Source organism: Haliaeetus leucocephalus, unplaced genomic scaffold (assembly GCF_000737465.1).
Source record: "Haliaeetus leucocephalus isolate CR32 unplaced genomic scaffold, Haliaeetus_leucocephalus-4.0 Scaffold140, whole genome shotgun sequence".
NCBI lineage: Eukaryota > Metazoa > Chordata > Aves > Accipitriformes > Accipitridae > Haliaeetus > Haliaeetus leucocephalus.
This window is the reverse complement of record NW_010972576.1, coordinates 12,880,633-12,904,445: the sequence shown is the minus strand read 5'-3', so window position 1 is coordinate 12,904,445 and position 23,813 is coordinate 12,880,633. Positions and strand designations below refer to the sequence as shown.

Sequence of the window (23,813 nt, the reverse complement as noted above, 5' to 3'; positions counted from 1 at the left end):
CCTGTTAATCTCACAAGAGAAGATCCACCAGAAGCTGATCCATTTTCTTAAAGATTGAGTCTGGATGTGAAGCCAGAAGATGATGGGTGCATGATTTCTGTTTTCCTTTGATATGAGGTTGACGTGAAAAGATAAGGGAGAAGAAAAAATGATTTAGTTTGTTGATGATGGCGTTTGAACGTATACTCCTGTAGGCATTGATGGTTAACTTGTGCCCTATGTTGTCCATGAAGATGCTAATTTTTTCCTGTAAAAGACAAAAAAGAAAACAAAATTTTTGAGTACTGTTTTGGAATGGTTGATTGAACTGTCTCCAACTCCTTATGCTTTTGGTTTCTTTTTTTCCTTTCATCATGCACTTTTATAATATTTTGTGCATATATTTTCTTGCTCTTCAGTTTTTCTGTTAGGATTAAATTACATGCTCAAAAGTTTTGGTCAACATGGAAGGTAAACGGGTATTGGAAAGAAAGCTTGTTAACATCACTTTTATTTTGTGCTTTGACATAACCAGTAGGTGCTAAAATCATGCTCAAATTTCCTTCTTTGACTTTTCTAAATCTATGTTTATGCCAGTCTAGATGTTATGCCTGAGTACCGTGTTGTAATATAACGCATTTTAATTTAAAAAAATCCAACATTTGGGCAAAATGAAGTTAAAATATTTATTAATATTCATGATCAGATATAATAAATTTTCACCTCAAGATGAGCTAAACCCCAGTAACTTTAGTGTTTCAGATAGACTAGAACCAGGCTAGTATCTACTTTGATTTTGGGTTTTTTTGGTAGTATTTCACTAGTTCAAACTTGGGCTTTTTGAAAGAAGGGGGAATGGTCTGACACAGTGTGGCTTAAGGTCTTGATCCAACACCATGATCTGATGTTGCCTGGCCAGTGAGAAGATCAATAGGCTTAGTTGTTCTACCCTCTAAGTGTCTTATTTCTACAATATCTTCAGCAAATTTCAGCATTCATGGACAGTTTTCAGCTCCCAGCAAGAACAGCTGCCTTGAACATGTTGGGGTGTGTATGAAACCCCTAAAGCACACAAGTGCATTCAAGAAGCTTCATCTGGTTTGACTCTTTCTCGTGGAGTGCTGCCTGTTGAAGGCACAGTCGTCTCCTAGCATCCAGTTCTTATGTGTGCTGAGTGAAGGAAAGGTGTCACCACATCAGCATTAGATGCTTTAATTTGTTACAGGTAAGTTGAGGAAGTCATAGTGATAAGTCTCTATTTTGCCTTATCCAGGCTCAGGCTAATTTAAAAAAAAAAAAAAAAAAAAAAAAAAAAAAGCTGGTCGGGTAGGTATTCACTGGATTCTTTCTTTGCTCTTGCTACTGTGTGACCCACTGGTCAGCCCTGGTGTGGGCTGGGCTAGTATTTAATCTGGCAACATCTAGAAACTGCAGTCAAGGTTGCTGTTGGGTATCTTAGTACTTCACATGTGGAATGCTACAGATAAAACAAAGGTAGAGCAAAGATAAGAATATGTCAGAGGATCAGAAAAGGGACTGAGGCATTTACAAGGTGGTTGTTACTGTAGCATTTTTTGTAATTTTCCAGTTAGAGGTCATCTCTGCATTATTTTTGTCTGAGCAGTTATCCCATCCTTTCCTTCAAAGGATGTGGTGAGCTGGCATCTGCTTTTCATTTATAAAGATACCGACGTAAAGAGATTCTAGTTAGTTGGGCATCACTTTATTTCATTTACCATCTTAAAAAAAAATAAAATCCCATATTGGTCAATCATTTTTGGGAGAGCCTTACCAGGAGAAAAGTAAACATCTGTTTGAATAACCCAGTTGATGGTTTAATTTTTTTAAGTCTGAATACTTTGTAATTGTGTAAATTTTACTGACTTAAGTCTTTCACAATTTTGATGAAAGCATTTTTTAAATGATTTTTTAACAGTTCAGGGACATGAGCAGTTATGTCATATCTTTTTTGCAATTGTTAATTAAATACTGGGTGACAGTCACATTACAGCCAGTCCCCTCACCTAATCGCTATAACAAGGCTTACTGAATAGCAGGGGACAGACATGATGGTAGACTTGGTGAGCTGGGACATCATTCCCAGTCCCCTGTTCCATGAGGCTGTATTTCCTTTCTGCTGAGATCATCCATCAGTCTTACAAAATAAATAGCTTATGTTTTTACAGCAGTGTGGCTGTCTTAATGTATTTATCCTCCAAAGATAAATGCAGAGTTTTGCAGTGTGCAAACATGAGTAGCTCCAATCCAAGGCTTCTAATAGGTTTAATCTTTTAATTAATCCTTTAATTGTGCCAGTGAACTCGCGCAAGCTTGCTTTTTAGCTCTTGGATGTATGTAGGAGTTTACTGAGAGGATGAGGTGACTTATAACAATGAATCATTTATAGGAATCATTATCCTCTGGGTTTGTCCCTGATGAAAATAATAATAGTAATTAAATAAAATGCTGTTTCTCATCTTCACATAAAAGAGCTCTTGTCCAATGGTATTTCTTGCTTATTTGTTTGTATGTAGCCAAAGTCACAAGTCTCAAGTTTACTAATGCATGCTGTGTCTGATTTATTTTCTCTCCATAATCTGTTTTTCTACCTACAACATGGTTTGGATTTTTGTGAACTAATATTAATACTAATATATTAGTATTTTAAAATACTAGTAATCCATTCTTTATTTATAGGAACAAGATAGTTAAAGATTATTTCTCTTAGAGATAGTTATGTTACGAGTTCTCAGCTCCTGCTGGCTTGTTTTTCTAAGGGCTTTTCACTGCAGACTTCCAGAAATGGCTCTACGAGCCAGTAATACAAGAAGCACCATATAGGAACTATTCCTATAGACCACAACTATCCTCTCTTTGTTTCACACTGCACGCATTAGCCATGTATTTTGCCTTAAATGCAGAGTTAACGGTAAAATGTTTAGACACGTGACCAGTTTAGAAAGCTCCAGAGGTTCATGTATTGGGCTGTTAAAGACTGTATTTTCAGTGATGATTTCTCTCTGCACTACTTCCATTGAGTTTAAATGGAGCAACATGCTTTAAAACAGAAAAAACATTTTCTGTTATCTAGCTATATTTATTTTGTATGTGATACTTTGACATTAGCATTGACATTGAAAGATGAAAGTATATGCACATCACTTTTATATATTTGAGTCTTTAACGTCTCATGGCCTTAAAAAAATTTATACTTGCGTTTAAGTTCAAGCATGTACTTGAGTGCTCTGCTAGACTGGGTCACTAAAGAGGAAGGACAGAAACATCCTGGATGTAGTTTAGCTGAAGTCACTTGAATAGGCCTGCATGTTCTCTTCCTCCAAGCTAAATCAGAGATAGTCACATTCAAATGATGTGTGCATGCCTTTCACCTTTTGGACAGTGTTAGAAAAATATTTATTAACGGAAGTGGAAGTAGCTCTGTTGAAGTAAATGACTTGCAGTTGCTTTGGCTTATCTCTAGAAAGAATTTGCTTTATAAATAATAATCTTGAATTATTGGAGGACTGCTGTGGAATCCGAAGGCTAGCAAAACTGAAAAGAGCAGGGAATGACTATTTGTTTTTATTTTGCTAAGGCTTCCAGTGCTCTACGTTTACAACCACACTGAGATTTGCTACAGGGGCATTTATGCTTTAACTTGGTGTCTCATATGGAAGGAAAACGTTTGACTTTTTTTTGTCTTGAGACTCAAACTTGGTATGTGTTTGTTGTACAGCAATAAGCCAAATCACTTTTGTTTACACCCAAAAAAGAACACACTTTCCTCATTGGTCATTGTAGGAAATAATGAATGTGAATAAACGGAGAGTGTTAGATGGAAGACTTCAGCAGTACAGAACTGTTCGTATAAAAATATCCCATTTTTCTGTAGATGTATGTTTCAAGATATTTCATGGTTTGTCTTGTATCTTTTTGGTTGAAAATAATGAACAGAGCAACAAGCCCTGCCACTGGCCTGGTTTAGCACTGCTAAGTACATTTATCCTTGACCCATTAGATACTGTTATGTCCTGAGCTGAAGGCAAAGTGAAGATCCCAAGTAAGAGTTTATCTCATTGGAGTATGGGATGGTTTTATAAAACAACATTTACTGTTAACAATTATTGCTATAAATTGAATGAAAAGTTTTGAGTGCTGCTAACGTTCAGACCATTTTGAAACAGCTAATTTGGGGAGATAAATAAGAAGCATTGTCGTAAAGCAGAAGCGGTCACTTACATGAATAAGAAGTCACTGAATTACCAATCATTTGTCACTGAGATTTTAACTGTATCTAGTCTGCTCTTAAATTTTCATTATTTTGTGATTACATGAGATTTTAATTACTTTGAAGCTATTTTTCTAAATATATTGTAAAGTTTAAGTGTCCTGGTTCATGGGGCATAAGATTTGCAAATGTCTATTTAGAACATGTTTCATTGATTTGTGATTTTATCTTACTTAAAATACTTTGAATCACTTCTGCGTCACATTAAGCAATCACAGTATTTTCATCCACAGCATACAAACACTGTGTACACTTCCTTGAAAATGCGTTACAGTATTTTTATGTTGTAATTCTTGGATTTCTCAGCATATGACTTATTTTTTTGGTTTTGCAATAATGCATTAAGTTGGCAAAATCTCTTTTTGTTCCAGTGCTTGACCGGTGAGGAAATTTTTTCTTTGCATGGGATACCCAACAACAGTCACATATCAAATTCAAGCTTCTCTACAATATGTCCTGCTGTTTTGCAACAGCTAATTTTTCACCCGTGTGATCATCGGGAGAACTTTGTGGATACATCTAAACCACAATCTTTACAAGGTTAGTTAATATTAATTGCATTAATACTGCGACTGGAGTGGGTTTTTTTTAGGGGAATGGTAAGCATTTATCTATACGTTAACAGGAGTGTCTTGTTTAGGAGGATATAGTTGTAAAGTGGGAACATAACATTAAAATGCTGTTTCAGGTCAGCAGACTATCTAAACAAATACCCTATCTCTTGACAGTTACCTATTCAAAATGTTTTAGAGAAAGGTGAAAGAACCAAGTAGCTAGTTATGGAATAAGTTGCCCATTAAAGGAAGAGTCTTTCTGACCCATTTTATTTGGATAAATGATTTGTGCCTTGAAGCATAAGGACTCGCTAATAGCTGGTTAATAGGAGAGAAGAGGGGAGTACAGAAGGGAAGTTTGTACTGGTGATTTACAGTGGGAAATCAGACTTAGTGGGATGTGCATGTATCAAGGCAACTCAAGGTAAAATTATTTACTGCATTCGAGTGGAGTTATTTGCGGGGGGAAGTCATGACATCAGGGGAGCCAGTGACTGTTTTACTGAGGAAAAATACTCATATTCTTTCCAAACCTCAATTCCTGCTTTCATGTCATCATCTGTGCTGCCCCTTCTATGTGGAACATCATCACATGGCTGAGTTGCCTTAATCTTCCTTCCTTCTACTTTTCTCGCTATTATTTCTGTATTTATTGTGACAGAACTGTACAGTGCAGTAAAAAATGTAGGAGAGGGAAGACTCAGCTGGCTAATGAAGTCACTTGTTGCACTAATAAGTATCAAATATGGAATGGTCTATTTATTTGACTCAGTATTCCAAATAAATTTATTGTTCCAAAGGAGTCAGCTGAATTAAAGTTAAAAGTTAGGATGTTGGATGAGCAGGTGCCTAATGACAGCATTAATGAGCAGAGATACAGCAGTGTTTTACATAACTTTTGAAACTTTAGTATTAATAACATTCTGATTAATATAAGTGATGATATTTATTAAGAATTACAGATCATTCCTAAAACGTAGCTGTGTCAGTGAATAATTAGAATTATATTATATGTTATAATCACTGAAACCATGGCATCAATTTACCACGGTTGTTCTAGGTTGCTTATACCATATAAGGGTGCATATCATCAAGAAGTCCGTAATATCTGCACTGGAGGGTAGGACCTGTCTTTCTCTTTTTTTTGTTTGGGGGCTGTTTAAGTAGGTTGTACATGGAAAGCTTGGCCTATAGTTAACCTCTCGAGCTATTTAGACCATCCCTCTTGTTTTTCTTTTATCCTTCCAGCTCAGAAGCAATGTCCAGTAGCCAGATAAGCAAGACAGCCCTCTCCCTGCCCCTCCCTTGGCTGCAGCACAAGAAATCTGCGAGGCCCGTGGTTAGGGTATTTTAAAACCACAAGTCTATGAGGCTGTGACACATGGTGGTACCTATTTTGGAAGGAGATTCACAGAAAGGCCCGGTGCCAAATGCAGATGTTGATTTATGCACACCCCCACCCCATCCCAAAATGAATCTGTATTGTAGCAGCATTGAGACCAGCTGATTTCAATTACTACCCATGAAGCAAAATCCTCTGTGCATGTTTCCAGCTGCACTACATGTGAATTTTCTGCCCAAAGTCTCCCACACACTTAGCAATATTCTGTCTTCCAAAATATGAACAGGCAAGACATACAGAAGAAATTAGAACAGTAAACTTTATGGGACAGCTACTTGCAATAAAAAAAAAAAGTGCTGCCGAAGCACAGTAGAAGTTAAAAGGCAGCATATAGCATGTCTTTTTCCTTGGGGTTTGCATAAATCACGTCTAACCTAGCTGACCTGAGGCCCTCACTCATGTCCTTCCTTTTCTTGCTTCTCTGAAAGATAATAGGGAGGTGTATAGAGCTGCATGAAGTAGCTGGAAATGCCCGGTGGCATTCCTTCTGTCCAAGGCAAACAGGTTCTGTGTTCTCCGCTTGGCTTCTTCAGAAAGGTATTCATACCCTTATTTCCTCTTCGTCCTAGGAAAGGGTGAAGGAAGACCCTGAGCCTGCCTCAGGAAGGTTACTTGCATTCCTGCCATTTAATTTTTTTGATTTCTTGTGGCTTTGGATATCTTGGCTGTCTCTTTGTTGGGGCCACAGTTCTAGAACTGGCAAGAAGTTGACAAAAGCTGACCGTGTCACCAGTGTCAGGGGGAGCGAGTGTGCATCCTGAGTGGAATGCTCTGCTCTGATACATGAAGTCAGACTAGCCAGCTTTCTGAGATGCCTGGACTCATGAAAAGCTTAGTGTGGATGGAGTCCTAGTGAATAAAACCAATTTTGAGACAGCAGTGCATACATGATATTGTGAAATATGGTCCATAATGCAGGAACTTTGGCAACATTGATTGTCTTGGAATTTTATCACTCCTACCCCCACTGCAATTTGTGGTATTTTTCTTGAAGTACCAGTTCCCGTAATTGTGTAATTATGGGGTGATCTTTTTTTTTTTTTTTCTTTCCCATTACACTTCAGGTCTTTCTGAACTCAAAGGAAAGCTTGCCACAAGGCCCAGAAGCACCTTCCTGGAGAACACATAAGAAAGATCTCAGATTTATTTTATTCCTTTAAAAATTTCATTAGTTTAAACTAGTCCCCATACTACTGAGGTTCATTGCAGGATCTGTGGAATGCCTAGGGTGGATAATACTTAATTTATTCTTTCACTGTCTGAGGTTATTTAATAGCTTATTTTAATTCTTCCTTATTCTTCCACTTTGGGTGAGTAAATCAGAAACAAAATATCAATATGTAAAATCCCAAGTTCTTTGGGCTGTCCAGATCTAGGACATAATTTTAAAAGTAAAATCACATCTATCTTCTGGCGCCCCTAATCCCTGGTAAATCAGGAAGAATAAAGGCTTTTCCTTTTACTTTTTTTTTTTTTTTTGGTGACAAAAGGGGATACATACCAGTGGATTAGAATATGTCCCTGCTTGTGAGCACAGGTCCTTTAGTACGTTAGGAGACATCTCCCATTGCATTAAGCGTACAAAATGGTGACAGTTGTATCATTCATAACATGTACTTCAAGTGAATTGTCCCAGTATGTTTTGCTGTTCTGAACAAAGAGTACCAGCATGAAAGTTAGACCATTTGTTAATGAAGCATATAGTATTGTGAGAACTTCTCTCACAATTTGGCAATAACCTATTTTTCTGTGTGTCCTGGTTTCAGCTGGGATAGAGTTAATTGTCTTCCTAGTAGCTGGTACAGTGCTATGTTTTTGAGTTAGGTGTGAGAAGAATGTTGATAACACACTGATGTTTTCAGTTGTTGCTAAGTAATGTTTAGTCTAAAGTCAAGGATTTTTCAGCTTCTCATGCCCAGCCAGCCAGAAGGCTGGAGGGGCACAAGAAGTTGGGAGGGGACACAGCCAGGACAGCTGACCCAAACTGGCCAAAGGGGTATTCCATACCGTGTGACATCACATCTAGTATATAAACTGGTGGGGGTGGGGGGATCGCTGCTCAGGGACTAATTGGACATCAATCGGTGGGGTGGTGAGCAATTGCACTGTGCATCATTTATATATTCTAATCCTTTTATTATTACTGTTGTCATTTTATTAGTGTTATCATTATCAGTATTACTTTCTTCTTTTCTGTTCTATTAAACTGTTCTTATCTCAACCCACGAGTTTTACTTCTTTTCCCGATTTTCTCTCCCATCCCACTGCGGGGGCGGGGAGTGAGTGAGCGGCTACGTGGTGCTTAGTTGCTGGCTGGGGTTAAACCATGACACTGTGCTTGGTTTTAAGCTCCATAATCCCATCATTTTTGTCATCCACTGATCTTACACACACAACTTGTAAATTTATCCTCTTTGTCTTTTGTTGTAAAAAGTAATTAGCACTGGCTTTTAAAATTTTTTTTTAAACTTGTTCTAATTTCATGTGTCTGATGAAGTAATTTGGGCAAGTACACTAAATGCTTCATATCTGATAAATGGGGTTTTTATTTTGTTAACTCAGTTTAAAATGTATGTTTTGCACAGAATAACTTGTAGTTGTCATCCATATACTAAACTGAAAGAGGCTCATGCTTCTATAGTAATCCCAAAGTGTAAACAGTGGTTTGTGACTCATGATGGCATTGGAAGCCCATTTGTTTATTATAGATTTGATTACAAAAAGATATTTACAAGCTTAATTGTCATGTATTTTAATGGAAATTAATATCCTGTGTAGCTTAGTGAATCTACCCATATCTAGTTGTGTGTTTTTCCCTCTCTGTCTCTCTCAAAAATGGCAAATGAATGTTCTAACTGGCATTGATTTACCTTCTGCAAATGCTTTAAATGTTTCTAATGCTTTCTGTTCTTGACATAATGTAAAATTCATTAAATCTAAAAATTGTGACACTGTGCAAACAAAGTAGAGCCATTCCAGCTGCAGGGGAGGAATCTGGTTTAGTGTGTTTGCTGATTGGGTTGCAGGAAAAGTTAGGCTGCAGATTGTAATCTGATCTGTTAGTTTCTGCTATGCACAAAGGAATTTATGGTAACTGCTCTACATACATATTGTAAAGTTTATAATGATGCAATTTGCTGGATTATACCACACTGTTCTCATATAGCCAACATTGTGTTGGCTTTTATTATTCGTGTTTTATTTTTATAGACAAACCCACTGTCTATGTGGTAACTTTGTGGTTCTGTGACATCACTTGAGGCAGTGTTGTAGACCTCCTCAGTGCAACCTTTAAAGCTTTTTTCTCTGTGCTCACAGGGACTTGAGATGTCACTGGGAAAAACAGTAGTCATGCATAGAGGCACAACTTTGTGTTGCTTATGAACAACAGCAACCACCCCCCACCCCCAACCTATAATTCAGACTCCAGAATAATTATGGTATGGCTTTGTACAAGTCCTGGTGTCTGAACCCTAAAAGTCTGGGACTATGCTTATGATGAAGGAAGCCAAGTTATGGTGAATGCTGGTGCATTTGACACTTCTTAGGAAAGGTTTTCCCCATTGTGTGCCTAAATCACATGTCCATCTTTTTGAACCTAGAACCTCTTTTTTTATATGCTTTCATTTCTCTATTATAATTGTCTCTACTATGAGCTATCTGCCACCTCACCTGTTTGATAAGCAGTGATGGGCAGCATTTTCAGTCAGCAGAACTACTTTGAATTAGAGGAGAAGGAGGGCTGTTAGGAACAGAAAGTTACCTCCTCAGGATGATTTGAAGGAGTCATCCTTTATCAGGAAGGATTTGTGAATCCAGTACAGGCAAGATAGCAGACTTTCTATCTTGGAGTTCCTTTGGAGAAAATGACAATTGGATCTAACCCTGGACTAGTAAGAAGTTTTGTCTTATGTCTATGCTATAGCTACTTTGACTGTTGGCCTAAGCCTGAATTTTTATTCTTCACTGGCTGTAGAGAGACCTGATTTATACTAGCAGCAGCAGATAGGCTATCCCAGATCTTACACTAGCACAGTTTCCTTTTTTAATATGGTAGTCCCAGACAATGTTTCCAGATATTTACTTTCTGCAGGTATGCATCTTAAGTATCTATGCATTTTAAGATTTTTGTGTTTGTGAAATATAATTTCAACCAGGGAGCCACTCTTTTTCCCAATTCCATGCCAATTTAGCTGTTAGAAAAATCATGAACAGCCCAAACTGGGTGTTACACTAAAATATTTTATTTTATTTTTCTGCTTGTTTATCCACAGTTTGGGGATTTGGGTTCCTGGCTGTGACTATCATTAACTTGGCATCACTTCTGGGATTGATTTTAACTCCTCTCTTAAGGAAGTCATATTTCCCCAAGGTTTTAACCTACTTTGTGGGCTTGGCCATTGGTACTCTCTTTTCTAATGCAATTTTCCAGCTCATTCCAGAGGTAAGCAAGGGGAATCATTATTTGTTTTGCGTACTAGTTTCTAAAGTGTATTAATTTTAGAAGCATGCTGCAGTGGGTTTCTGTGTGTGGGCTGCAATCTCCAAAGAGTTGTGGGTGGGCCTCAGTGCCATTAGCTACCATCTCTTTCTGGCTGGGTGAGCAGGGCCATCAAGATCTGTGTGTAGTTGTGCCATGGGAAAGATCAAGGGTTATTCTGCTTCTAGACAGAGAAATGCATTGGATAAAATTCTAGTGAACTTTAATGGGCTACAGGTTAGAACTTCCTCTTCTTGCACTTTACTACTATGTTCTGTATGTAAAGTTCTACTGAATTCAGAGACGGTTAACATTTAATCCAAGTTAAAAAAAAATCTAAAAAGATCAGGATCTTTCATAATTTCAGCCTCCCGGAAACTCATGGCCAGTAGAAAGACAGTCTGTATTTTAGAGGAGTATCTGTGTGTGTGTGGCGTTTGTTTTTTCTGGAAATGTACTAACATTACAGACTAATTTGCATTGCTTTTTTTCTTCACTGTTAGGCATTTGGGTTTGACCCAAAAGTAGACAACTATATTGAGAAAGCAGTTGCTGTGTTTGGTGGATTCTATATTCTCTTCTTTGTGGAAAGGATTCTTAAAGTAATATTGAAGATCTATGACCAGGTAATGAAATGTATCACTAACTGAACAAGCCTTGCCTTGAAGTACCTGTTATATTTTATGAGATACTCGATAGTTTAATAAAATGTGGGGTTTTTTTCCATTTTATCTGAGGAATTCAGCCTTACCGCATGTTCTGATATATCTGTTTAAAATCCATATGGATAGGGGAAGCAGTCTCACTTTTTTGAGGGAGTTACAAGCAGAACTGGGAATAGAATCCAGATGTGAGTGTGGTCTGCTGTCACTGGCGTATGCTCTAGTTGCTCTCAATGACCAAGTTGTTGCCGTGCTAGATAAATGCATCAGAAAAAAGTGGAAATATGTAAGAGCTGGAGAGAACGGAGTCTGCCCATGGAGCTCTCCTTTGGGCAGGAGAAATCAGTGTAACATATATACCTTATTAATAATCTGTAAAGTGTAACTGTGCTGACAGTGCCTGAATCTCACCGTCAGTAACTTCAGCTCTGTGTTTCCCTGTGTTCTGGTACACAGACCTGCTTTAGTGATGCTGCAGTTATCCCTATTGCACAGGGCTCTGCTCTCTACCCCTATGTCAGAGTACTTGTTTTCTGTGTACTCGCATGAGTGAAGCTGTATTTGTCTCAGAGAAGGGCCCCTCAAAATTTCTGGTCCTCTCTGCTCATGTCTTGTGAAGGAAACTGTCCTGTCTTCCTACTCTTACCTTATTTAAGGTCCACTCTCCCAAACTGTTGCTGATATTGAAGATTATGAAGATCATCTGTCCCTCATTTGTAATAACTGCACCAAAGACATAAATAGAAAAAATGAATTTGTCGCCCTTTATTTTTGGGATCAGTTGACAAAGGCTAATAAGCTCTATTGACAAGCAGCCATGAATAACTAGTAATTATTGATCACTTATGGTCAGGTGTTCAGCTTAGGAGGTTCTATATAAAGATATAAAAATGAAAAATCCTCACATGTATTCTGATTAGCTAAAAGTAAGAGTTAAGTTAGGAACTTAGATATGTTTGGAGTTCATTTAAACTTTTAAATGTTTACTGCTGCCCATTTAAACATTTACTTGGTGATGAAAGCAAGGCAGCATGAATATGATGCCTTCACCATTTCTTTTTTGGTCTCTCTTTTCTTATGTTTCTTATTTTGCTTTTGTTTTAATTAGCTACCTACTTATTTATTTGTCACCTAGACTGGCCATATTGACTCTGAAAATGGCGAACAGAATTCTCCGGATAAGGCTAACCCACCCAAACCACTATCATCCAGAAATGGGGGGACGTGTTATGCAAATTCAGCTGTCATAGAGAGCAATGGAAATCTTGGTTTTGACAGCATCAGTGTGGTCTCAGCACAGGTATGAAAATTGTGTCTATTTACTTATTTTATCCCTGCCAATTATATAAGTATATCTGAGGGGAGAGTTACTATGAATTTTTATTACTTTTGTCAAGTTTTTGTAGACTTACAGCTTATAACTTGCTTGAGTCCTACAAAAAAAGTGGGTTTTGGGGGCAAGCTTACAAAAGCTGAATGATGCATTCGGTTTATATCCAACAAAAGAGCTAATTAGTATCAGTGTCAGGATGAGTAGGACAGAGATATATATTTAATCAGATAATTCAGTTAATTTTGATTTTGTTGTTGTTGTTATTGTTTTGCATAAAGAGTGATAGTGTGTTTTAGTGTTGCATGATCCATATTGTGTTCCTGACTATGTAAAGCTGTAAGTGTGAGAACCTGATTCCTCTGAATTAATGATTAATGAGGAAAACTAAATACAGTAACTTTCATGCAGTATATTGTGAGCACTGCTTGTGCTAGTCCAGTATATTTGGATACTGTGGGAATTATGTAGGTAATATGTTGAGACAGAAGCCGTTCCTCCTGGTTTAAGTATTATTTTCTTTCAGATTTGTTCTCTATGTTTCTCTGTATTTGTTTTCATACTACAAATATGACTTCCTTCTGTCTGAAAAGAAAATGGAAGCAGGAAGAGAAAGGTGGTGTGCTTCTTTATGCTTTTCCCTGTACAGGGAGGAGCAGTACTGTCCCTTATTTTAAAAAAATAAAAACACAGAGAAACAATTCCTTGATGGCCTAGGCAGATTTTTTTCATAGTAAAGATTTCTGTTTTGCCACCCATGTTCTTTAGCCAGTAAGTTATTTGTGGGGAGTAGTGAAGAGCAGAAGAGGAAGCCAGAGGCAGGCCCTAGCAGCCAGGAGAGAATCTTAGAGTTCTGCATTGACCCTGCAGGCTCACAGGGCATTTGATACTTTAAAGTACCAGAATTGTACTTGTCCTTACTGTAGAAGTGTCATGAAGTGTGGTGGATACTGGGCATTTTAAAAACCAGGAGAAACATGCTTAGTAATTAAAATTGCATGGGCACCAAGAGGAAATTAGTATTATGAGTGTCCGTAAACTGTATTTTGTAGATTTATAAAACAAACAAAAGAACCCTCCGCTCTGTGGGGAGACAGTCATCTCCAGTGGTATGGGTGTTGTTTTTCTGCCCTGTTTACCAGAATTTTTATCTGGACCTCTTCCATTATTACGTTTTGGCTAGCCATCTGCTTATGTATAACGTAAACATAACAAAAACATACCATATATTATAATAATAAAATGTAACTGTATAGCATTTATTTCTAGCAACTAGTTTAGATGCAGTGCTTGTGATCATAAAGTATTGTATGTCACCCCAAGATCCATTGTGGAATATTCATAAATCTCCTTTTACATGCAGTCTTGATTTTAAGAACTTAAAATTTCACAAAGGTTCTTCTCCTCTACTTATTGTTCTTATGAAAATTCATGCTTTCCATTCTTTCTTCCTCTCCATTTCTCCAAAATGAGGAAGAGAATATGTTGTATTAAAACCTTCTGAAAGTAACAGGGTAAAATTCACACTGGAGCCAAGGCTGGCTGCAAGGAAATCCCCAGTGCCAGATAGCCCGCGGCTGATACTCGAGGTAGCAACAAAAAAGCCATCGTTACTCTTTTCCTCCTCCAGGCAGGTTCAAAGGGGCCAGGCAGCCTTCAGAGTCATTAGGGGCAGGGGAGGGCCAATGTGGCTGAGGGGTTTTGGGGCAGCTAGTGTAGTGCCATGAGGGTAGGTATGCATTCAACTTTACAGGTGTTTGGTATTTATGAAGGAACCATTTGGCATAAGCCAACATATATCTAACAGAATTTTAACGTGTCCTTGTAATCTAAAGCTTATTAGAGAGAGCAAACACAGTGTAGCCAGAAATCATCATGTAAGCTTTAAGGAGGGAGTTTGAAGTCCAGTTGTGCCAAAGTGTGGTAGCTGTTTTCAGCCATGGGGATCTCTTTTAATGCCAGAACAGACTGACTGCCAGAGTAAATCTAAATGTTTAATTAGTCACATACTTTCAGATTTTACTTGCAGCAGTAATTGCAAGCTTGGAAACCTCTTTTGTGCTTACCCCAGATTTGAATCTACTATGCATTAAAATTGCACAGCTTGACAACAGTAACTTTGAAGAAAAGTTGTTTTCGAGACAAATTGCTGAAATGTCTGTATCCTGGAGTGCACAATGTTAGAGTTATATAACAAAACTTTATGGTGGCCTTTATTTATGCCCTGGAGGACTGTCAGGATTCCTTCCTGGTCCTGCGGGAACTTCCAGAGGACACAAAAGAACACGTCTGGTTCCTGTCTGAGGGAGTCAGAGATGCATTAGAAATAGCAATAGTAATCTGATGAGATATCATAGAGACTCACTTATTTTATCCTATAATTTCTTAAGTTTGGGAACAAAGGAGAGGCCATTACTTTTAAAGAAAAAATTGTGTTCAGAAGAGTAAAAATACCAAGGATGTCTTTGGTTTACCATAAACTGTGGAGATACAAATATTACAGAACTGCACTAATAATTAATAAAAGTCTGACCCGATAGTCCAGCTGGATATTACGGAGCTCCTTAGCTGGCATCTCTTCTGTGATGTCTGCTGAACTATGATGACAAAATGGTAATGGTCCAGCAGAGACAGACATTGTTAATTTTTTGCCTTGGAATCCTATATATTTGTAGGGTAAATTTGTCAGTAGTCTGCCTTATCTTAAACATTAAGAATATGTATTAGTCATTCATCTACTTCTATCGGACACATGATCTAGTAGAGTTCAGAATGTAAACCCAGACAAGCAATGTCATTGTATTTCATATAATTTACAGAAGTCAAGACATTATCTAAAATAGATTACATGCAGGAATTATGATACTTCAAAGCTACACAGTAAACAGCAGATAGCCATATATATGTAGTACAGAAGCCTCTCAGAAACCGATTCCTAGGTTCTAAACTACAGTTGTCTCTGCATTTTGAAAGATTGGATCAAGAAATTAATTTTCAGATGTAAATCAACACTATTCTCCTAAATTAATTGCAATTAAAAAAAAAAGTACATAGGTAAAACAACCCAAACCTCAGCACATTTCTAGAGTCAGTTCCATTCTTGATGAGTTCAACAGCTAATTCTTAATAGCATCTTCTTACTCCAATGTTCCTTTTCTTCATACACACATAGAAAGTTCAGCACATATACTTGTAAATTTTTTATTTCAATGAAAAAGCCCTTCAGATCAGATTTTTATGTTTGTTATACATATGCAATGCTTTGGACTGTCATTGGAATTCTCAGCCATGCAACTGGTACCATAAATGGGTCCTTCACTTAGCTCTGTGGCCAAGCCAGTTATGCCCCTACAGCCCTCAGAAAACTGTAGGCACACACATGGTTCCCAAATAAATTGGATATTAGGAAAAATTTCTTTACTGAGAGGGTTGTCAGGCATTGGAATAGGCTGCCCAGGGAAGTGGTTGAATCACCATCCCTGGAGGTATTAAAAAAGCATGTAGACGAGGTACTCCATAACATGGTTTAGTGTGCATGGATGATGGTTAGACTCGATGATCTTGAAGGTCTTTTCCAACCTAAATGATTCTATGATTCTTCTTTTCCAACCTAAATGATTCTATGATTCTATAAAACAAATGTGCTTTGATGGGAACAAGCATAAACAAGTATGTACAAGTGACATTTTTGCACATTTGTATTATTTGCTCACTGCTTTCATTGCTCTTTTAGGAATTTTCATCCTAATAACCTCTTTTCATAAAACCATTTATTTTATGAGACGCTTGGCATTTGATGTGTGAATTTTTTGGTAATAGAAAATTTTTACAGAACAAAAACCACCACCACCTCTCTTTCTCATGTATAATAGAAGTTGCTAATACACCTTTTCAAGATTAATATTGTTGCTTTATCAGAAAATACTTGCTGGGGTTTTTGTGGTTTTTGCATGTGTGGTTTCCAAAAGAACAATGTTCTTTTATAGTAGAATTATTCAAAATGGAAATCTGTGCATTGTCTCAAACTCCCTTTCCTCAGTGAAGCTAGAAACATGCCCAAGAAAGAAGATGTGCTTTTGGCAGAAATCAGGATGATCTACAAAACAATGCCTCCATCAGTTCTTAGGCAGCTTGAAGGATGGTCACCAGGGAACAGAAAAAAACACAGAGGAGCAGAACTTCAGCTCAGGGAGCTGGATGAATAGGTGGAAGAGCTTCACTAATTGTATTTGAATTTTCTCATAATCATGTTTCTTTTTACTTCCAGTTACCCAATATATGTATTTTATGTGGCTTGCTTTGTAATATTTCTTTCAAAAATGAAGTTCAAGTTGCCTTTGTGGATTAAGAGAGAGGTCTATTGCTTGTAAATGATCCTATCTGAAACAGAATTAGTACAGGTACAAATTAACCATCCCCAAAATATGATTGGCATTGCTTGTGTGTTAGATGAAATGTTGAGAGGAAAGCCTCCAAAAACTGAAGGCAAGCACGTAGTACAAGTCTAAAACCTATGTGTTTGAGTCAGCAGGGAAACTCCCGATTTTTGGATACCATTGCTCATTTTCACATCAAAAAGGTATTTTTTCAGAGTATCCTATGCACTAAATAGGAGCTGTATGTGTGCTTTAATGGCTGTTGTGGCATTACTCAACCAAGGCTGTACTAGCTATGAGTTTCAGGTAGTGCAGTAGGCATCTGACACTGAAATCCCTGACCTGAACTTCTGTCCTGTCCTAAGGCGCTCCTACATACAAGGATGTAGTATGTCAGATAAGAGTCTGGTAAGGAAATCATGAGACAGACCTTACTGCTCTGTCTTTAAAGATTTTGTAAGAATTTATTAATCATTATATTTCCATGAAGTTCAAAATTCAGTTGCCTGGTAGCATTTGCATTTGATATGGCAAAACTAAAACAATTTGCAATGTTCTTTTTAACAACGAATGAAAATTTCTTGGAATAATCTGTGTCCTTTTCGTAAGGAGGAAGAGGTGTTCCTCTACACCTTTCTCCTACAAGAGAAGGAGAGGTGTATAAATACGTCTGTGGGCACACAGGAGTATATATTACTGCTTATGTATTCCAGGAAGTAAGCACTAGTTAATGCCTTATATGCAAATCCTCTGTGTGTGTGTGTGTGAAATATGATCCAGATATTGTATAACTGCAGTATATGTGTGTACAGAAATTTATCAGAATGGATCATCAGGAATTTTTTAGTGGAGGTTAGTTTGTGCTCCCAGCTAAAATGGCAGTTCCTTTTATCTGCTTCAGGTTTTTCATTATTTCATGGCACTGCATGTATAAATTACTTCCATTTCTGGGAGGAATTATTGAGATCCCTGGTGTGTATATGCATTGCAGTTTTATATTAGCCTGTTGTTTTCATGCTCTGAGCCTTTAGCTCGCACAGTCAGAATTACCCCCTGCTGTTTTTATTAAACATTCACTTTGTAGAAACTAATTTGAATAGCTCGGCTTGACTATCATTGCCCAAAATTAGAAATAAAGTTTATGGAGTATCTGGATGTGTGTCTATATTCACATGTACCTGGCTGTTACTGTGGTGGCTAAGTGTGTCTCTGAGAGTGTGATGTACTGGCAGTATTTAGCTGGTCCAGATGTGTTTTTGGTAGGAAATAAGAGATTCTGTCAGTCACTGTGATCATATCCTTCTGACTGTACATGCTTAATAGAGGTGGCTGAGTTGTCTGTGAGAAGCCTTGGCACTCTCTTAATCTGACAGAGACTCCAGAGAGATGGTCTGAATTGCTTTCCGCCTCAGCTGAAGGGCATTAGGATAAAGCTTTGTAGTCAGAAGGGTGATTAGGCCCTGTGTGTTAACTTGTTGAAAAGAAAACATTTGCTGCTGCTATGTGTGCCTTCTGCTTCTTGGACCAAGCATTTTGGTCTCCATATGCAGTAGTTCTTTATTTTATACTTGGCATTCATTTAAAGATGAAGTGTGATTCATTGGCTTCTTTATTCAATGTTTTATGTAATTGTTTTATTATGTTATATTTTTCCAGGAAGAAGCCACCCAAGGCAGCTTATGCAAGTGTCTTAATGGGCGCCCACTGTCAAAGATTGGGACCATTGCTTGGATGGTGACACTGAGTGATGCCGTACACAATTTCATAGATGGTTTGGCTATTGGTGCTTCTTTCACTTTGTCCCTGCTTCAAGGGCTTAGTACCTCCATAGCCATCTTGTGTGAAGAGTTTCCTCATGAACTGGGTAAGGAACTTCATTCAACATGTTGTTTACTGTGGAAATCACTGTTGTAAGAGGTTGTGCTGGCCAAAAGTTGGCATAGATTGAAAGAAAGTTTAGGCAAATTAATGCAAAAATACTAATCAAAAACTTCCCAAGCACCAAAATACACATCTAGCACAGGAAGTTCCCAAGTGCAGCTGGGTGGAAGCTGGGAATGTATGTTAGAGAGGTATTAATTGCCCTGTTCATGTATGCTACATACACTGTTGTATTAATTTCTTTTTTTTTTTTTTTTTGAAATCATTACAGGTAGTTCTGTGTGCCTGTGCTCCTTAGCTCTATTGTGCATCACCTACTTCTATAGAATATTTCAGTTACCCTAGTATTGAAGGGAAATCCTCATCATTTACTTGAATGAAGAAAAACAGCAGGGGGTTATAATTTGTATGCAAAACGTGTCTTTTCTTCAGCCTTCCTTTGAAATCAGAAAATAATCACAATATCATTTTCTGAAAATGGTTTTCCTTTTTTTTTTTTTCTATTTTTTTTCTTTTTATCTTCTTTCTTTTCTTTTAGGGGATTTTGTCATCTTGCTTAATGCAGGAATGAGTACTCGGCAGGCTCTGTTTTTCAACTTTATGTCTGCATGTTCCTGTTACGTTGGGATGGCTTTTGGTATATTAGTAGGCAACAACTTTGCTCCTAACATCATCTTTGCTGTAGCCGGTGGAATGTTCCTGTACATCTCTCTGGCAGATATGGTGAGATATAATTTCATTTTCAGATATTTATTTTTCTGCAAGAAAACAAGACTTCACTAAGTCTCTCCAGTAGAATTTAGTATTTTGTCCCTCTCATGCCAATGTCATTTCCTTATTATTATTTTTAGATGTTAAATCATCAATTATACCCTTAATGAAGGTGCACAAATAGTTATGCTTATTCATGAAACGTGAAAGCCTTTCACTTCACAAATAGGGCTGATCAGATTATTGCTGAAAAGGAGTTTTAGAGACAAGCTTTTCATGAATTTAGGCTGGTTTCATCAAAGAGTAAAAAGTGTTTAAATACTTTGTTTCAGCATTTTAAAGTAGCAAAGTATTTAATTATTTTTAAAAGCTTCATTTGTCTATTTAAACCACATTTTGAAAGAAAAGCAAAAAAAAAGGTAAACACAATGAAACTAAATATTTAGGTTTGAGTTGTGTAACTCAAAGGTGTTGTGTAACCACAGTGATAATTTTGGGGTTGTTTAGGTGAAAAACCTGACTTCATTCTATTCTGGTTTAAATTAAACAGTGCCAACCCCAGTTTCTTGGTTCAGACTAAAAAATTTGCTGAGCTCTATTCAAAACAGTCTGTTTATCATTTATTTTTTAAAGTGTGCTAGAAGATAGAAGCCAAAAAAATTGTGCTAAGATCCAGATCAGACATTTGGGAAATAAAATCTGGATCCACATGCAGTCAGCAATATTCCATAATTTACTCTTATGATGATGTTTTCTCTCAAAATGAGAGAGATCTGTCAAGAATTTTAAGCTTTATTGTGTTGAATTGAGTGTTGTAAGAACAGATGTATCTGCAAAGGTGTTTACACCTGCCATGTGAGAATCCATTTGAGTGTAGAACTGGAGGAGTAAGGCCTGAATTTGAAAAGATTTGAGACCCCAGTTTGGTTCTATATGCATTTAATAACTGTCATAAGCGACTATTTCATTAGATACTCTTATAGTTTAGGTAATAACATAGGATTTAATAAGTAATAATGTTAGAGTTAAATGAACAATATAAATAGTTTATTTTACAAGTTTGCAGTACCTTAATTGCTAATGCTTTTCATTTAGCCTCACTCTTATATAACAAATAGTAGTATACTCAACTATGATGTGTAAAACTCATGGCATAAATCTAGAGTGGCTCAACTTAAATTTGTTATTAAATCCATCAAAGTAGGTAACATTCTTTTCTTTGTATCTATTGTTCTGTTCTCTCTGTTTCTCTTTCTCTCCCCCTTTCCCCCCAGTCTCCTCTCTCTCTCTCTTTATAGGTTTTTGGATTGTATCAGTTACCTATCTGAATTTTTCTTCCCCCTGCAAAGTCTGAAATAGGGTATTCAACTGCTCTGTACAGAGATCTGGCTTTCTGCTTTCTGTTACGATTTTCACACACTTCTGGTTTGCTTGTCCAGAAGCAGGTAGGATTAACTAGAATGTCATTCCTTCCTTCCTTTTCTTTTTACTGTTCTTTTTTTCCTCCAGTATTAACATAGTCCAGCCTCTGCCAATAGGATCACTGTGTGGTGAGGCTGTGGGTATATGAGAATGTGTACACTGAGGTGTGTGCACAAATGAGCCTTGCTGTATGGCATGAAGCTGATCTGGTTTGTGATCTTTGCCTCTTGTGCAAGAGGATTACGGAGCTCTGGAATGATTTCTGGGAAGGTTTGGCCACTTCCCACTAACCTGAATCTGTTCTTCAAGAGTTGCATTACCTTCAATGGCTGTTTTTGCCTTGTGAGATCAAAGAAAGATAGAGCTTCTGAGTCACCCAACCTGCAGGTTTCTAAACTAACAATGAAATATACAGTCTTCATTGCATTCTGGCCATACTAGTCTCAGCACAACAGGAGAAGATTTTAAAGCTTATTTGAGTTATGTTTATTAAAACCCACTGCAGTAGACTTTATCTGCAGCAAACACGTACCCTGAATCACCCCATACAGAGGATTTTGTTGCCAGTGCTCATCTGCCATCACCTCCATTGGCTCTCAGAGGAATTATCTTTGTTTCTGCAGTTAACAGCAGATCAGTCATCCTTTGCTATTATGTTGCTGTTAAGATGCATGTTATGGAATGAAGAATCCCTTTGTTGCACTGTAATGCAATATTGCGTGTGTTACCACCAGTTTCACAACGTTCTTTCTTCCTTGCTTTACCACTATCTCATCAGCCCACCAGACCTTCTATTTGTAACAGGTTTCTTATTTTTGAGGGGTTGTCTATGTTTTGAGCTTCACTTCATTTGCTTATTGATAAAGCAGAATAACCCTTATCTTCCATTTTCTGAACAAGGATTTATACTGGTTTATACTAGTATATACTAGCTTATACTACCGAAGGATGAAACACAACACTTAGCAATACAAGGGCAGCTATTCCTAGCAACATACGGACCAACAGTTGGACCCTAGGAGACTGCTGGAATCAAAAAGAGGAAATTTGCATGAGAGACGATCAGTCGAAATCACAGTAGAGAGGAACGAAACACCCTTTCCTTTTACCATCCTTGGTGAAGTGGTTTTCCAGGGCAATTAGGGTGACATGTTCCTGTGACTGCCTTCACCCTCTGTTAGTTCTAATATTCTGTCCGAAGTAGCAATATGGTACAGTTCTTAATGCGTTAAGTTATGCATGCTACCACGAGATGGCAATACTTACCTAAAAATATCCCTTTTTTCAGTTCCCAGAGATGAATGATATGCTGCGAGAGAAAGTGACAGGAAGAAAGATGGATCTCACATTCTTCCTTATTCAGAATGCTGGTTTACTAACGGGGTTTACTGCTATACTATTGATTACCTTGTATGCAGGAAATATTCAGCTGTGATAATGCAAGTGAAAATGCAATCAGTACTGAAGACATCAAGTAAATTACAAATGGAAGACACTTGAAATCCATGAAGGGACATTCATTTAATCTACTTGGTTTTGAAACGGTGACAAGTCCCATCCTGTCCCCCTTGCTCCAAATATAGGAAATTCTTCTTTAGGACTTGCAGTCAATCCAAATAGTAGGAGCTGTAAGCTTCTGTACTATGCCAAAGAACCGATACTAGTATTTTTATTTCTACTTAAAATTATGAGACATACCTGAACTGTCAGAGGAAGGATGTTACTTGGCCAGTAGAATTATGCAATACATGCAACTACATGCAACTCAAGACCAAATGAAAGCTGAGGTCTTCAGGGAAGATGCTTATTTTTAAAAAAAAATACTGGAGTCTCGTATCCTTTTTTAACTGTGATGAAGGCAAGCAGTTTCAAAACTGGTTAATTTTCGTGATTTTTGTTTCAGGATTTGTCTGTGTAACACCCTCTTCCCCCACCAAAAAAAAAAAAAAAAAAATCAAAATATTTCAGAGTAGGTACTAATGAAGCTAAGATTTTTAATTACTAATTAACACTGGAAGGAAAGATACCAGTTACTGCTTTTGATCTTTTTTTCTTTATAAGTGCACTAGGGAATTGTTGATTTATTTTGAGAACCACTTTTTTTAATTAGAGGGAACCTGTGTTAAATTTGTGACAATTTATCAACTCCATAATATTTTAGAAGCATTGAGTATTTTAAAAACGTTCAAGTATTTTGTACTTTATGAAAATAAAAATGTTTTATATTTAAGTTCCACAAATATCCCTTTTAAAAATCAGTATTTGGGGTTAAAATTTTTAAAGATTTATTTTTAGTTTTACAAAGTGGAATTTAGAAAAAACTTGCTAAAGTCAACATTCCAGTAAGCTTTTTTGTAATTTGAATAATTTTCTTGTGTGCAGTTGGGTGAAAGTAAGTGATGCAAACTCTTATCACAGTCTGTTGCATGTGAACTTTCTAAAATCATGCTTATATGTATGAGTTCTTCTGAAATAAACAATTCAGCTACTCTGGTGTTGTAAGATGTGTGCAAGGAAATTAATAAAAAATATATTCCATTTCAGTCACCACTAAGCTTTGAAGGAAGTGTTGTGATTAACTCTAGTAAGTTACTTTTTTTCATTGATTTTTAGGCAAGTTTTACAACTTCAAAGAAGATATTGTTTCTTGATGTATCTCCTGGCAGTAAGAGGGAACAAATATTTTATTTTTAATTCACTATTAAAATATATTTTCTATCAGGTAAAG

At 37.1% G+C, this 23,813-nt stretch overlaps 1 protein-coding gene across 1 annotated transcript; it reads left to right on the top strand.

Moving 5' to 3' along the window:
- The first annotated feature begins 443 nt into the window (after window positions 1-443).
- SLC39A8 (solute carrier family 39 (zinc transporter), member 8) lies at window positions 444-23,261 on the top strand. The gene is made up of 8 exons (XM_010561045.1): window positions 444-458; window positions 4,639-4,807; window positions 10,498-10,667; window positions 11,207-11,329; window positions 12,501-12,665; window positions 18,728-18,935; window positions 19,491-19,675; window positions 22,374-23,261. Exons 1-8 carry the CDS (start codon window positions 444-446, stop codon window positions 22,518-22,520), a joined length of 1,182 nt encoding a protein of 393 aa, XP_010559347.1. The 3' UTR covers window positions 22,521-23,261.
- Window positions 23,262-23,813: the final 552 nt, after the last annotated feature.